General features: G+C 30.7%; 1 protein-coding gene and 2 long non-coding RNA genes across 4 annotated transcripts; 2 read left to right on the forward strand and 1 right to left on the reverse strand.

Moving 5' to 3' along the window:
* The first annotated feature begins 115 nt into the window (after positions 1 to 115).
* Positions 116 to 16,003, forward strand: Gls (glutaminase). The gene is made up of 15 exons (XM_074255138.1): positions 116 to 392; positions 3,125 to 3,213; positions 3,495 to 3,530; positions 3,979 to 4,078; positions 4,158 to 4,300; positions 4,980 to 5,353; positions 5,463 to 5,920; positions 6,643 to 6,929; positions 7,391 to 7,531; positions 7,615 to 7,849; positions 9,460 to 9,546; positions 11,060 to 11,150; positions 11,616 to 12,194; positions 12,277 to 13,305; positions 13,671 to 16,003. The coding sequence occupies exons 1-15, from the start codon at positions 300 to 302 to the stop codon at positions 15,845 to 15,847; spliced, it is 5,919 nt and encodes a 1,972-aa protein (XP_074111239.1). The 5' UTR covers positions 116 to 299; the 3' UTR covers positions 15,848 to 16,003.
* Positions 406 to 3,095, forward strand: LOC141534427 (uncharacterized). The gene is made up of 3 exons (XR_012480421.1): positions 406 to 555; positions 665 to 1,237; positions 1,437 to 3,095. It is a non-coding gene; the product is annotated as an uncharacterized LOC141534427 (long non-coding RNA).
* LOC141534426 (uncharacterized) lies at positions 7,985 to 11,017 on the reverse strand. 2 transcript variants are annotated; one of them, XR_012480420.1, is made up of 3 exons: positions 10,201 to 11,017; positions 9,464 to 9,649; positions 7,985 to 9,398 (listed from the first exon to the last, which is right to left on the reverse strand). It is a non-coding gene; the product is annotated as an uncharacterized LOC141534426 (long non-coding RNA). The 2 variants fall into 2 exon arrangements; XR_012480419.1 differs by lacking the exon at positions 10,201 to 11,017 and having other exon boundaries at positions 9,464 to 9,696.
* Positions 16,004 to 16,854: the final 851 nt, after the last annotated feature.

Here is a 16,854-nt window from a genome sequence, read left to right on the forward strand (position 1 = left end):
ATGTCCTGAGTTAGCCGCCTTCCCCAACACGTCTCTTGAGAATGCGTAAATGTGCATCGAGTAGTAGTATCTAGATCTAGGGTCTATGAGGGTCTAGCCGTTTTTCATGCCGTAGACGCCGTGCGTGAGTGATTGAAAACTATAGTTAAAATATTTACATATATATAAATATATAAAAAAATTACTTTTACCTAATTGTTAAATAGTGTGAGAGTTTTATAACTCAATAACGAAAGTACTAATTGTAGTTAATTTAATTGCTGTGTTGCATTAATATAAAACAATTTAAATATAGGAAAATGTTTAGGGAAATTGTTATATACAGTATGAAAATGAGTCACGTTCCTAAAATGGGTGCTAATATTTTCCGTAGATTTCACTCAAGTCATAAGGTAAGTGCATTAATTTATTTATTTTATTTTAAAAATTATTTAGTCTTTAAAAATAAATCTGTCATAATTTTAATGTTTTTTGAATTATTGCGTTAATCATTTAAATCATTAAAGTAAATTAAAACCCACGTGGGTGCTGATTTTGACCGAATTTTTTGACTAAGTATAGTGTATATAATTAGATAATAGTAATAGATAATCAGATAACTAATAATAGTTCTTAGAAATTTATTTTATGTTTTTAATTTTTTTTTTTTTTTTTTTTTTTAAAGGTTTGTATCGAGAATTTTGTTGTATTAAGACCCCGGAAACTTTGAAACTTTGACGATCAATAACCTGCACCCTAGCTGAGTAGGTATGAGCGGCCCCATTGTGACAGGACACATTTAAAAGCCGATAAAGTTTTAGGAAAATGTGATTATCCTTGCACAGGTGTCTAGTTTCACGTCGCTGGTCAATTTATATGCACCGGCGAAAAATTTAAAGGCACTATTGGGGTAGGAAATTATTTACCAGCGGGTATGATGAAAGAAATCAATAGTATGACATGATATGAATATTAATATGGAGTTTCGTATGTATAGATCTAATCAGTGATTTTTTTATTGGAGTATATAAAGTATATAAAGAGAAATTATAAAATTTGAATCAGCAAATATTAAAAAATTTTTTTAATTAATTTAATTAAAACTGAAAAAATTATAATTTTAGTTATTAAAAATTGTTATTTTAATTTTTTTAATTAAAAAAATTATAAAAATTGTCAGATATTTGCTAAATTTATTTTTAGAATTTTAAAAAATTTTTTTATGTCGAATTTTTTTTTATAATAATTTTTATAAAAGGTAAAAGACTCAGTTATTGATACTAGCCTAGTTGTTTGACACTTGTAATTTTATTCTAATTAAAAAAAGTAAAATGTTCACAAAAAATCAAAAATTATATTTATTAATTTACTAAAGTTGATATTTTTTTTTTTATTAAAATAAAATTACAAGCATCAATAACTGGGTCTCTCTAAAAAATTGTGTCTATTGATTTCAGTATCTGAGAAATAAAAAACATGTTGATCAAATTTTACACAAATGTCATCAGCGCTGGAAGTATTTTGTTTTAAAAATTTATAATTGATAATCAGAAGACATTTGATGATAATTTATTTATGAATCAACGGCTATTAATGAGAAATACTACGTATGCGGAAGTTTATTTTAGATAGTAAAGTATAAGATGGATTCACAGAATGATACTAAAAAAACAACCGGTGATAATTGGTTAGATTTTTTTTGTAAATTCCGGTTTGTTTGAAAAAAATGCAAATTAGATGACAATCACATGTTAATGAATGAAACTATTTTTAAAATAGAAGATTTTTTTATTCTTCTTATTTTTTAATAAAAGTAACTAAGTAGTTATTAAATATTTATTGTTAAACATGTTATAGATAGCGACAGAGAAGGTTTTTTAAATAAATTTTTTATATTGTCACCAATACTAGACATTTAACCTCTGAGACCGGCAGAATTATTTACAATTGTTCGATAAATATAAATAACTTATAAAAGTATTTTTAACGTTTATTACTTGGCATAAAATTTTAAGAGCTAATTGTTACTGGCAGGTAATTAGCGTACGTCAACCTTAGTTATTGATTTATTAGAAGTTGGATGGAGGCTCACGAGAATCTAGATAAATATTGAACTAGTGTTTTAATTTTAGTTTATCAATATTTATAATTATAATTGTTTAAGTGGGATAATTACATGTTAACTGATAAAATAGTAAAATATCTAAGCACTTGTATTGTATCTGTAATTATTCTTTGAAATACAGCGAGCGATAATTTATCATTGACGTCTATTCCAACTTTGATTTATTTTCTGATAGATGTCAATTGATCGCAATCAATAGCAAAATTTAAATATCGTTTTGTGGAGAGCTCGGAAATAGATGTTATGATTAAGTTAATCTGTTATTGAAGCCTTACGAAGAAGATGATGATGATGATGATAAAATAATGTACAATGTATTTTTTATAACAGTTTACTTATTTCCAAAATTAATACAACCTTGTAATTAATTTTAATTTTTATCAATCGAATTATATAATTTTGATAAAAATAATTATGTTAATAGAATTTTGTTAATTAATTTAAATTTAACGTAGAGAAGAATATTGAAGAATATATGTGTAAAAAATTTACGAAACAAGGCAGCTTTTAAATTATGTTTTTTTTTATGAAGTGTATTGTAATTTTTTGTCTATTTATTAATTAGGATAAAATGTATATGTAAACATAAAATATTTAGGTATTCACCTAGAGATGTAAGAACATGTGTGCAAAAGCTGGGTTACTAGGATGATTCATTTCCGACGAAGTTTTTTTGAGCAAAATAACAATCTAGAAAAAAAAATTTTCTCCAAAAATAAATTCTTAATTTTATTAAGAACTAAAAATAATTTAAATATAAAATTAAATTAGAATACTCAGCATTTAATATTAAAATTAAGAGCCCATTTTTGATAATAATTTTTTTAGAAAAAAATAATTATTTTAAATCTTCTTTTTTTTAATTAAGGGATAGCTTACATCAATATTACATAATTTAACTAATTAATTGCACATAAAATTCGTAGAGCCAAGTCAAGTAAAAGAAAACAATTAATAGATTACATAATACATAAAAAAAAAAAAAAATAAAAAATATTAATATAAAATAATTAATTTCAGAAACGAGCTATTGTGCCACGGTCAAATAAACTTGGTTCAGCGAGACACCTAGATACGCCTTTAGCAGATCTTGAGCATCAACAGACCCGGTAAATAATTATTCAGCATAGTAGCAACTGATAAATAATAAATCTTTAATATATATTTATAATATGAACAGGCAAAATAATAGTTATCGTGTAAATCTTTACTGTAATTTTTTTTATTTACTGGGAATCTTTCCAAATGTGTCACGAAAACAAATTCTCTAAATTGTAATTGGCAAAGTTCCATTAAATTAAGAAAGCTAAATAAGAACATATTTATTCTAAATTAATATAAAATAATTTTTATGTTTTCTAATAGTCAAAATTTATTTTTGATTTTCCAGCAATTACAGTTTCATCCATGACAGCCACTATATGTAGTGAGTACCATGCACAGTAATCGCATGGAATTCAAGTAGATATGCATTTTTTTTCACTCCATAAAAAAAAAATGAATATCATGAATTAGTAAATAAATGTAGAGTTTATTTATTTTTGAAGCGCTGGCTCTCCGGGCTGTAGTAACTATTTTTATTATTAATATTATTATTCATTATATAATAAAATAGAATTTTTTGGAAGGTGGGATGTATGATGAATTTCTGTCGGTGTCGGTAATTCATAATTATTTATTATTATTTGGCTCTCTCATAACATCTGGGTATTTAAATTTGCACGATTTCATGGTCATGGTCGGGGTATCTCTGTTGGACACTTACTCATTAATTTCATGTCGTCGCTTTATAGATTATTTATATACATATAATCGCCATTGTTCTGTCATGCATTACTCAATGCTGTTAAAGTTTCTAAATCGTTTATTTTCAGCACTAAAAATCAAGATCATGGCGCCAATGCCGAAGATGTGCTTTTTGATATGTTCAAAAATGAAGAGACCGATTTGTTGTCTGTGGGAAAATTTTTGGCGGTAAATTTTTAACTTTTTATTTTATCAATAATCAATAATCAAAGTGATAATTTAATCATTATTTTATTTGAAATTTCAGGCATTACGAACAACCGGGTTGAGAAAAAATGATCCACGACTTCAAGAACTTACAGATAACTTGAAAGCTGAGCATTTAAAAACTGGTGGTACTGAAGGTGTTTCTCATGAAACACAAAAACTTAATCGTGAGCAATTTATAAGGTAAATTCATTATTTTTTTATTAACTAGCAACCTTGCTTTATTTATAAATAAATAAAATTTTGCTCAACTATTGATGTTTTTAAAGATATAAGCTCATCCCGATGTTACACTCATCAAGAGCTTTCTTAAATGAAAGGTCCTTACTTAAATGAAAGGTCTTGATAAGTGTAACATCGGGATCAGCTTATATCTTTAAAAATGTCAATGGTTCACAAGATACAAGGTAATTTCTTAATTATGTATTTAGAGATAGAGCATTTTCGAATGACTCTAAATGACACTAAATTTCTCTAAAAAAACGATTTTATTTTCTTAATAATATAGATTAATATTTTAATCATAATATTAATAATAACAATTATTATTTTAACTTATAATTGGCAAGTCCGTTGAATTTTCTAAATAAATTAAATAATTCTAGAGTCCCTGAGATGTAATCACATTTTTTCAAGATGATCTTTGCTCCTAATGAGCAAATACTGCTGTGATTAATTTTCTTTTATATATTCTCTTTAGGTAGTGGAGCATAATAATTATTTAATTTATTTTTAAAGGTTGGCTGGACTGCCAATTAGTAGTTAAAATAAAAATTCTTAGTCAGTTGAAGAGTATGAGAATCATCATACAACAAATCCTTAATTTAAAATTATTATTCAACAATGAATAAAAATGTTATAGGATTGTAACACCAAATATTGCATTAATATCACGAGCATTCCGACACCAGTTTGTAATCCCCGACTGGGCCGGTTTAACAAAGCACATAGAAGATTTTTATTGGAAGTGTAAGACCAACACCGAGGGGAAAGTGGCCTCGTACATACCCCAACTAGCCAGGATGAACCCAGAATATTGGGGGGTCTCGGTGTGCACCATTGACGGGCAGCGGTTCAGCATAGGTGACACCACCGTTCCTTTCACTCTACAAAGTTGTAGTAAACCCCTGACCTATGCCATTGCACTGGAAAGTTTGGGTCCTCAAGTCGTCCATCAGTACGTTGGTCAAGAGCCCTCGGGTCGGAATTTCAACGAACTCGTTCTGGATCACAATAGTAAGTCATCTTGCTTTTTAAATCTTATCAGATCTTTTATTTCTTCTTTACACATTACTTCATTTTTAAACTACCTTTGTTACTTATCGATTATTCTTTCACCCTACAGAGAAGCCTCACAATCCGATGATAAATGCCGGCGCTATTCTCATCTGCTCCCTGCTGAAAAGTCTCATAAAACCCGAGATGACTTTGGCCGAGAAGTTTGACTTTACGATGAATTGCTTCAAGAAGCTGGCTGGCGGGGAGAATCTCGGCTTCAACAACGCTGTTTTTCTGTCTGAGCGTGAAGCTGCTGACAGAAACTACGCTCTGGGTTTCTACATGCGGGAACATGGTTGTTATCCAGACAAGAGTAATCTCAGAGACATAATGGACTTTTATTTTCAATGCTGTGCTATGGAGTCCAATTGCGACGCTATGTCCGTGATGGCTGCTACCCTCGCCAACGGAGGTATCTGTCCGATTACTGAGGAGAAAGTTCTAAAGCCCGAGAGTGTTAGAGATGTACTTAGTCTTATGCATAGTTGCGGGATGTATGATTACAGTGGCCAGTTTGCTTTCAGAGTAAGTTTTTTTCACCAATTATCATCATTGCTTAAATGTTTTAGGCTCCACCTATTTTTAAGTGTAAAAAATCCATCTTTTTGAATATTTTTTTTTCTTTTTCAAATTGTTCTTCTTCACGGCGGATTTATGATGTAAAAATGATAAAAAGTATGACAATTAAATATTTTTTTTTTTTTTTTTTTTTTTTTTTTTTTTTAATTTGAAAGTTCAAAATTTATGATTTTAGGTGTTTTTAATAAAATGGTAATAATACTATTTTTTCCGGTTATTAAAATATTTTTTTTCTTAAAGAGCGATAAAAATAGAATAAATTAGAAAAAAAGAATCAAAATATTTAATTTTCATAATTTTTTTCATAAATTCGCCGTGAAGAACAATAAAAAAAAAAAAAATATTCAAAAAGATCAATTTTTTTATTTTTTATTTTATTTCAATTTTATCTAAAATCAGTGGAACCCCCACTTCTGCATAATTATCAAAAAAAAAATTTTTTTTTCTAAATTGGAACAAAAAAATTACTGTGAGAAAAATTTTTTATCTCTAGCTAAGAAATAAAATTATTTAAAATTTACAACAAATTAATTGTTTATTAAAACATAGCTCATTTTTTTCAAAACTAATAAAAAGGTAGAGCTTAAAATTTAAACAATCACCGGCTCCAAGAAATATCTTGAAACTTATATTCACAACCATAACTAATTAATCATTCAAATAACCAGGTAGGAATCCCAGCAAAATCAGGAGTATCCGGCAGCTTGCTAGTGGTGATCCCCAACGTAATGGGCATTTGTACCTGGTCCCCACCCCTGGACTCTCTTGGAAACTCTTGTCGAGGGGTTCAGTTTTGTGAGGAGCTCGTCAACGAGTTTAATTTCCACAGATACGACAATTTGAAGCACGCTACCAACAAAAAAGACCCTCGTAGACACAAATACGAGACCAAGGGACTGTCAATCGTAAACTTACTCTTCAGTGCAGCCAATGGCGACGTTACTGCCATGCGAAGGTATACTAATGTTTGACAATTAAATATAACTCAGTCATTTACGTGGTCATTAGTCATATCCATCGATTAAAATAAAAATAAAAATTAAATCACTGGTCAACACAACACATGTCATATAACACCTAGTAAAAATATAATAAACAAATATGATTAATTAATAAACACAGTACTCAATGCATGCTAACAGACACGATATCGACTTACAAGAATGCCTGAAGCGGTAAGTTACGCGTTACGCGGAACACAAACATTCAAGACTAGTTTTTTAAATTTTTATTTATTGAATTAATTGATTGGTTATTTTTAACACCTACTAATCGTTTAATTTTAATTTGTAAATAAATAAAAAAAAAAAAAAAATTAAATATTTATGAGCTAACTATTGTAAATGAGGCTATTAATTTTTTTCTGGTTTTGAATGAACGAAAATAAAAATAATAATTTCAATTAATAATTCCTAGACACCGTCTCAGCGGAATGGATATGACACTATCAGATTACGACGGTAGAACAGCTTTACATTTAGCGGCGAGCGAAGGCCATCTCGACTGCGTTGAATTTTTGATTGAACAGTGCGGAGTTCCTCATGATCCCAAGGACAGGTACAATAAATCATCCAACTCATTGTCTATTACTATTATTTTAGGATTATTAATTAAAATAACGAGGTAAAAAATTATTTCAGGTGGGGCAATCGGCCTATCGACGAAGCTGAGACCTTCGGTCATACTCAGGTCGTCGAGTACCTCAGAAATTACGCCTTGACATTCAAAACCGAGCAGTCCGAAGATCCTGAAAAATCAAATAATAATAATAATAATCAGAATAACAACAATAATGATAATAGTAATCATAATTCAAACAATTCCAACTCAAATCCGATTGAGACTGATAATGCCAATGGAAAATTCCCGCTTCCTTAATTTATTTGTTGTATTAAGATTAAAAAAAAAAATTTATTGAAAATGAGAAAGACTGTTTGTTAAAAAAAGCCTTAGACTTAGTCAATGAAACATGTCAATACGCAATCAAGATAGATTCTTACAGCATCTGTGATTTATTTAAGCTTCCTTTTATTTTATTTTTTATTTCTTTCTTCTTTAACTTTGATTTTATTATTTATTATTTAAAAAAAAAAAAAAAAAAAAGAAAAAAGGTAAAATTTCATTTGAAAACCGACATATCTTTTAAAGTATTAATAATAAATTATAAATATTAAAGTTACAATGCAATTAAATGTTAAATTTGTCGTTGATTAAAGTAGAAAAATATTAAGAATGCTATTGCATTATCAGTTTAAGAATGTACAAATTCAACTGGAGATATGCTGTCTATGATTCACTTAAAAAAGACAATAATTATTACTATTATAAAAATAAGAAAAAATAATTAAAAAAAAAAAAAAAAAAAAAGACAGGTGTTACCTGAGATTCCATCCTATCGATGATATATAAATATATACACTGTTGCCAATAGCATTAATTAATAGCTTGTTGATTTCCTTATCAATCCTTCACTCAAGCTCTGCGTATAATCTATTATCGCTCACGGAATATCCATTCGATTCTATATAATCGGAGTCATCGGCTAATAAATGACCCGCTTAATTTTTATCGCGATATATAAAGTCCATTTGTGTGCTATTGCAGTGTTTATTTATCTTTTTTTTTATCCATAACTGCCGAGGAAATTTAATTTGTCTTAGATATTAGTTTTTAATGATAAGTTATTTATAATTTATGTTTTTACGCTTGATTTTTGTTTAGATAGAAAATAATAAGTAAGTGAAGTTAGTTAGGAATTCTATTAAATATTAAATTACTGTACTTATTTAATGCACGTTACTTAAGTATTTTTGAAAAAATCTGATCAAAATATAAGACAATAAAGTTTAATGAAAAATTTGTTTTAAAATATTTTTTTTTTATTTATTTAAATGTTGTTTATTTATTTTAAGCTTTAATATAAAATTAGACGTATTTAATGTAATTATTTAAGGTTTAATTTATTGAAAAAAATGATAAATTATACGAGTTTTAAGTTAGAAAAAAAATTCAAGTATTTTATGTCATAAAAATTGATTTAATGCGTAATATAATGAAACCCCAAATAAAAAAACAGGTTCTAACTTCAAGAGGAAATGTTTTATTTATGAGAAGAAATGTTTTTATATCTCTGCTCACCCTTTATTGTTATTATTAGGTGATGACGTAATTAGATTGGTAGCTTTTTGCAAAATAATCGGACAGGGTATTGCTAATATAATGTCCGGAATCTCCAGATTAAATTTCCCAGCGTCACATACCCACGTGATTCGCAAGAATTCTGTTTCAAAGATGACACGTAACACGTACAGATTTTATCAACGTACAAGACATTACTTAATAATGCATACGTATGTATTTACTCACTGATTTATAAACATATAATAATATTGTGTTATATTACTTGAGTAAATTCTGGAATGATCTGAATTTTTGTTAATTTTTAAATCATTTAAAAAATACTTTTTGTATTAATAATTAAATAGTTACCTCCAGGAATTTCTCAAGTACACACGAAGGGATTCGGGTTTTTCCCTCAATCTCCAGCCGCGTACCGAAGGATCGTATTCAAGGTAATGTTAAATTTCTCCTTCGAAGGTTCTTTAATTCTCTGTTTTTATTTTTTTTTTTTTTTTTTTTTTCTTTTTTCTTCTCTATAAAAATTTCTGAGATTTTCTGAAAGCAAAACAGCAATTTGATGAGTATTGAAGTAATTAAGGATCGTTAAGCAAAAAGTTTTATTAAGTAATAAATAAAAATTTTATTACCATTTTTTTTTTTTTTTTTTTTTTTTTTTTTTTTTAGATAAGACTAATTAATTTTTTCTGAGAAAATAATTCATGAAAAATTTTTAATGCTAATTTATTCGGCAGGTAAACAGAATTCAATACTATCTTGGATCTATTGTTTAGTCCAATGATTTTATCAATTAAATACATTTTTAAATTATTTATTGTTTCTGCAGTTCCGTTATTGTTTTTTTCTTCTTCCTGAGAAAACAAACTTGCTATGACCAAAAAGTGGGTGGTAAAATTAAAAGAAAAAATGGTTTAGATCAAAGTCAAATGTATGGGATGTGTTTTAGTTTTATTTATTTATTTTTAAAGAAACGCCCTCAGCAAAGAGAAGATAAATTTAAGAAATTAAAAAAATTTAAGAATTAAAAAAAAATTTTTTTTTTTTAAATTTAAACGAAAAAATTATAAAAAAAATTTTAATGTTTTTACCTTAGGCCAAAAAATTTTCAGTAATTATTAACATTTCTTCTTTTTTATTATCATTTATTTAAAGTCGCGAAAACAATATAATTTTTTGCAATTTCAATTATTTACAAAAAAAAAATTATTTTTAACAAAGAGAACAAAATATGACTTAGTCTTTTATAGTAATGAAATATATAATCCAAGAACTGTCTTTATTCTTAAATCAGCAGAGATCTGAAAGCTTTTGAAATTTTTATGACAAAATAATAAAAAGAAGTTTTTTAATAATTTGCACTTATTTTTTTTTTTTTTTTTTATTTCTTCTTGTAAAATTTTTAATAATTTTTTTCACATTAATTTAATAGTTAATAAAAATTTAAAGGTGTCTATTGATTTTAGTATGATTCTATTTTTAGTACAAAAAAAAAAAAAAAAACAAATCGCTGTCATAAAGAATCAAGAATAACCCGAAATGAAGAAGCCGATATCGAAGTAGTCAAAGTGAGCGGACCGTGACCCTGAACTACTCCTACTAGCGATCTGTTAACGTTATTATATTGTCCACTAAGCAATGTACAAACAATCTTCCAATGAAATTAATAGTACTTTTTACTTGTTATAATAACAAGTGCATGTCGATGGCGATAGTGAAGATGACTATTGATATCGCAATTAAATCCCGGATGGAAAATCCGCGAGTGATCATAATCCCACCACTTATTCGTCGCGGGAAAACGCCGATGGGACAATAATTGTTCATCTCAAATGGTTCAGTCGCGTTAAGTATATAAGATGTTGCCTGGCCTCTCGATCCTCAGTCTTGTCTCACAAGTCAATCGAATATTTTTCACAACAATCACAATAATAATTAATATTCAATTAGTTGACGCTAAAAATTAACCAGCTGAGTATGAAATCGGTTAAGTGTATTGTACCGTTTTTGGTACTGCTGCTGGCTAATGGATTGCAAGCAGGTAATTATTGATCTTCATTAGGGTGTGCCAAAATGTAATTTTTAAAAGAACCTTTTAAAATTGGAATTTTGAGTTCCGCTTTTAACAGGGGATGTGTTTGGGCATTTTCTGAGATATTTTGAGGTGAGACGATAAATTTTATTTTCATAGAATTTTCAACAGGAGATTCAATTAGGCACTTCCCGCCAAAATTTGAATTTTCAGCGGAAATGTCCAAACTAAACTCCTGTTAAAAAATTCTATGAAAATCAAATAAATCGTCTTACCCTAAAATATCTTGGGAAATGCCTAAATACAGCTCCTACTAAAAGTGGAGTTCAAAATTTCAATTTTAAAAGATTCTTCACGGAAATTGAATTTTGGTACATCCTAATCTTCATTAACGCATTATTTCTTCATTAAAAAAACACCAAAAAACCAAAAAAATACAGTGACAATAATAAATATCATTAAATCATTAAATAGGAATCCTGCGAGACCTTGCCCATAAACAGTTTAACAAAGCAGCCAATATTTTGGATCCCCTCGGGCTATTCCACGGAAGACAAGACAATGCTGGAGCTTCTGCTGAAGCTAACAGCCAGAGTTTGTCGAACAACGTAAATCTTGGCCCGCTTAGTATTTCTACAGCTGTAAGCTCAGCTTCAGCGACAGCAAATGCAGGTTCTGGTGGTAGTGCTGTTGCAAAAGCTGATGCTACCTCTAATGCCTATGGAAATGGCCAATCTTCGGCTCAAGCTGTCGCTAACGCTAACGCCGGCGCTGGAACTTACGGCAATACCAATGTTCCTGTTTACAACGGGAATTACCAGAACGGAAACACTGGATACAATGGAAACAATGCTGGAAATATGTGCCAAGGAAATTCTAGGTACTACGAAAATGGAAATCCTGGCTGTGGCAATGATTACAACAGTGCTGATGCCCACGCTAATGTTTATGCCGACAATGCCGGACACAGTGTAACTAATACTGGTACTCACACTCTTGGAACTGGCCAAGCCGACGCTGGAGCCAATGCTCACGGTTCTGAATATTATGGAGGTAATTATTGAATTTTTTAAGTTAATTTTGTGGTTCTTAGATTAATCTAACATTGTAAATTAATTTAATTTAATTTTAACAGGTAGTAATGGCAATGTTAATACATATTCTGATAGTAGTAATAATCCGGTTGGTAGTTATAATAAAGAAGGAGAAAATGGTGGATCTGTTTCAAATTCTAACACTAATTTTGAATCTCGACCGACTAATAATCAATTTAACCAACAAACTCCAAACTTTAATAGTAACAATTATCAGGTTGATAATTATAATAATAATAATAATCAAAGAGGAACTTCTGGAGCGTCAGCAAATGCAGTTGCTAGTGCTTCTGCGAATGCTGGAATTAATTATGAATCTCTCCCGAATTCTAATGGTCAATCTAACTCACCAAGTAACTTTAATGATAACAATAATAATTATCCAGTAAATAATTATAACAATCAAGGCAGTAATTCTGAATCAGCGGCAAATGCTAATTCTCAAGCTAATACTAATTACAAAGTTCCAACAATTTCTAATAATCAATATAAGCCTGGAAATCCTCCTAATAATTACAATTATCCAGTAATTAATTATAACAATCAAGGTGGACAATCTGGTTCAACAGCGAATGCCGCAGCAAACGCTAACACTAATTACGAGTCTTTACCAAAGTCTCCCAATCAATTCAATAACGCTAATTCTAATTCTAATACTAATAATAATAATAGAAATACAATAAGATTAGTACCAAGCAGACAAGTACCTCAACGAAATTCCGGAAGACAAAAAATAACAATAACATTCGTTGAAGGAAGTCCAACTAGTCAATCAAACGCTAATTCTCAATCTAACGCTCAAACTGGTGCTGTGTTTCAACCTCAAAATAACCAGCAATTTTCTAAGCCCAACTACGGGCAAAGTGTTATCAGACTTGTCCCTGCTGAAGATTCGCGAGTAATATCTCAATCCCAAAGCTCAGCTAACGCAGTATTAATACCGATTGTTCTATCGGACTCACCCCCAACAAACCGACGTCCTCGCCCCCGTAAGCAAAATCGTCATAATAATTCTCCTGAGTCGGGTTATGGGCAACAAGAAATAATCTTTGTCGAAAGACCGGCTCCAGGTGAGCATCAGTTTTTTATAAATCATCAAAATTTATTTCTTCAGCCATCGATGACGATATTCCTTTGTCTGCATATCAGTATAATATTATTTTTATTTTTATTTATTGGATTTTATGCCTTTATTACTACACTGGTTCTCGGCTATTATCATTCTTCTGGCTTAATCGTTGGTATCCAAATCTGGCTTTCGTCTGTAAACATTTTTTTCTTTCAATTTTATCTCCAGTCGTAAACATGACATGTTTTTTTTTTTTTTTTTTTTTTTTTTTTAATTATTGATCATTACAAGTGTTTATGTTGTTATTAAATATAAGTGATGTCATGCTTTTACTAATAATAATATTTTACTTTTTTTTTTTTTTAGCCAAGAACGACTACAACGGAGGATACCAAAACGGGCAATCGGGTAATACTGGACTTTATGGAACTCCAAAGTATACAAAAAATCCGTTCTTTGTAAATTCTAGTGGCAATGCTAATGGAAACGCTCAATCTGGAACAAATGTAGGAACTTATCCAGTTAATCAGCCTACATATAATTATGGAAATAATGGTCACTATGGAGGAAATACTGGAGGTAATTCACAGGCAACTGCTGTAGCTAATGCTAACGCAAACGCTCAATCTGGAACCAACGGAGGAACTTATGCCAACAATCTAACCACAGGTACTTATGGAAACAATGGTTACTATGGAGGAAATTCCGGAGCTAAGAATCCATTTTTAAATAAACAACCAGTTGTTCAGAACACCGCTCCTACTGGAACAAACTACAATCAAGGAACATACGGAACTGGGCCGAATTATGGCAGTACTGGAGGTTCTACAGGTTCAGGAAATCCATTTATAAATCAGCCGAACATAGAAACTCAACCGCCACACTATGGAACCACTGGAACTTATGGAGTTCCTACTGGAACTCAAGGTGGAGCGAATGCAAATGCAGGAGCGAACGCTAACGCTAATTCAGGAGCTACTGCCGGCTCAGGAAATCCATTTATAAATCAGCCAAACGTAGAAACTCAGCCACCACACTATGGAACCACTGGAACTTATGGAGTTCCTACTGGAACTCAAGGTGGAGCGAATGCAAATGCAGGAGCGAACGCTAACGCTAATTCAGGAGCTACTGCCGGCTCAGGAAATCCATTTATAAATCAGCCAAACGTAGAAACTCAGCCACCACACTATGGAACCACTGGAACTTATGGAGTTCCTACTGGAACTCAAGGCGGAGCGAATGCAAATGCAGGAGCGAACGCTAACGCTAATTCAGGAGCTACTGCCGGCTCAGGAAATCCATTTATAAATCAGCCAAACGTAGAAACTCAGCCACCACACTATGGAACCACTGGAACTTATGGAGTTCCTACTGGAACTCAAGGCGGAGCGAATGCAAATGCAGGAGCGAACGCTAACACTAATTCAGGAGCTACTGCTGGCTCAGGGAATCCATTTATAAATCAGCCAAATGTAGAAACTCAATCACCATACTATGGAACCACTGGAACTTATGGAGTTCCTACTGGAACTCAAGGCGGAGCGAATGCAAATGCAGGAGCAAACGCTAACGCTAATTCAGGAGCTACTGCCGGCTCAGGAAATCCATTCGTTAATCAGCCGGTTAAAAAAACTCAGCCTCCATATTATGGAACTTCTGGAACTCAGGGAACTAATTATGATTATTCAGGAACCTACGGAGGCTCTACTCACGACAATTCTGGTACCTACAAGCCAGAGCCTGATTGTGATTGTGGTCCAGATGGAACACCATTAAACAGTGGAGCCCAAGCTGGAGCCAGTGCCACTGCAACTGCAACTGCAAATGCTGCGTCTTCTGCGACGGCTGATAACCAAAACAATGTCGGGCCATATGACGATGGATTATACCACCCTGAAAAATATGACCATGTCAATTACGACAATACCCAAGGAACAAAACAGGTAGCTGATTACCAAAACAATGCTGGGCCATATGATGATGGATTGTACCATCCTGAAAAGCATGGAGGTGGTTACGTCCAGTCGAACGGAGACTCGGGAAACTACGGAGGCTTTAATAACAACCAGCTTCCAACTGTGACCGGAAACTCTGGTGCAAATGTCCACGCTGCTGCTGAAGCCTCTGCTACCGCTAATGCAGGATCTGGAGGATCTTCAAAGCCTCAAGGGTACCAGCCTGGAACCGTAGACTCCTACGGAAATCCATTGTCAGGAACTTCGTATAATTCTAATGGACATTTTGACTCTGGTGCTCATGCCAATGCTAATGCCAATGCCGTAGCTTCTGCTGGAGCTAATAGCAATGCTAATGCCAAAGCAACTGCCAATGCTAGTGCAACTAGCAACGCAAGTGCAACTAGCAATGCAAGAGCTTTCGCTTCTGCGGATTCCAACGCCAACGCTTACGGCAACAGCCAAGCGTCAGCCAAAGCAAACGCAGCCGCTTCCGCTGGTCCAGGGTTTGGTTCCAAAAGTTCTGCTTCTGCCGAGGCCAAGGCCAGTGTAGACACCACTAAAATGCTGGTTTTTACTGACTAGATTAGTATTATAAATATTAATTGGAACAATTCTGGAATTATTAATGAAAAAAAAAAAAAAAAAAAAAAAAAATAGAAAATTATTTTAAACAAGAAAATTTATGGAAAAAAAATATTAATTAATATTAAAATACTTTATTTATATTTTTAAAAATTATCAAGTACTTTTTTTTAGTGTTATGATCAATGATCATCCTTTTTATGTTTTAAATTTAGTAAAAAAAAATAATTTTTTTTGGTAAAATTTTTTCCAGTGTATTCTCGGTAATCTATAAATATTTATAGATATGTCTATAAATATTCTTATAGAATATAGAAATGATTATATAAATATATATTTGAATATATATTTATATTTAAATTAATAAGCATCATAAACAAGAGTCAGTATGAATCACATTCTTGATAAAAAGCGAATGTTACTTTTTCATTGCATAAAGTTGTATCTTTCATGACAATTATTTTAAAATAACTTTCGATACTTTTTATCATTGTCGTTTTATTTTATCCATACAAAACGACGAGGAGCATCACTCAAATAATTATGGTGTTAAAATCTTGTTAAACCTGTTTTCACAAGAATACAGTCCGTATCAGAGGGCTCAAAGCCGATACCTTGATCATAAACACTTCTATACACACATACATACATACATACTTTTTTTTTTTTAAATATATTATTAAAATTATAATAATTATTTTTATCGAATATATTTATAGTGTACCAATATGTATTAATGTAATTAATTGTTACTTTTTCGTGTGCCCTTCGTGTGCCCTTCGGGTATTCCCGATACTCACATACATATCTTGGAATTATTATGTAATATTTTTTTTTACGATCTGTTATTTATAAACAATTGTTGTATTTTTATTACTGATTACTGAATACTCATTACTATTTAAGTGATGTATTTTAATAAATAAGTCTATTAAATAATAAATTACCGTCAATCATTCTCCTTCCTATTTACATAATATTAATAGTAATAATTATAATAACTACAA

The sequence above is a fragment of the Cotesia typhae genome, unplaced genomic scaffold, assembly GCF_013202065.1.
Source record: "Cotesia typhae breed Kobodo isofemale line unplaced genomic scaffold, CoteBio_Ctyphae scaffold_13, whole genome shotgun sequence".
NCBI lineage: Eukaryota > Metazoa > Arthropoda > Insecta > Hymenoptera > Braconidae > Cotesia > Cotesia typhae.

Excerpts from the sequence above, each read along its gene's own strand:
- Gls (XM_074255138.1), top strand. The coding sequence starts at position 300 with ATGTTTAGGGAAATTGTTATATACAGTATGAAAATGAGTCACGTTCCT. Across the intron at positions 5,921-6,642 it reads GTGGCCAGTTTGCTTTCAGA|GTAGGAATCCCAGCAAAATC; the intron begins GTAAGTTTTTTT and ends TCAAATAACCAG. Across the intron at positions 7,532-7,614 it reads CCTCATGATCCCAAGGACAG|GTGGGGCAATCGGCCTATCG; the intron begins GTACAATAAATC and ends AAATTATTTCAG.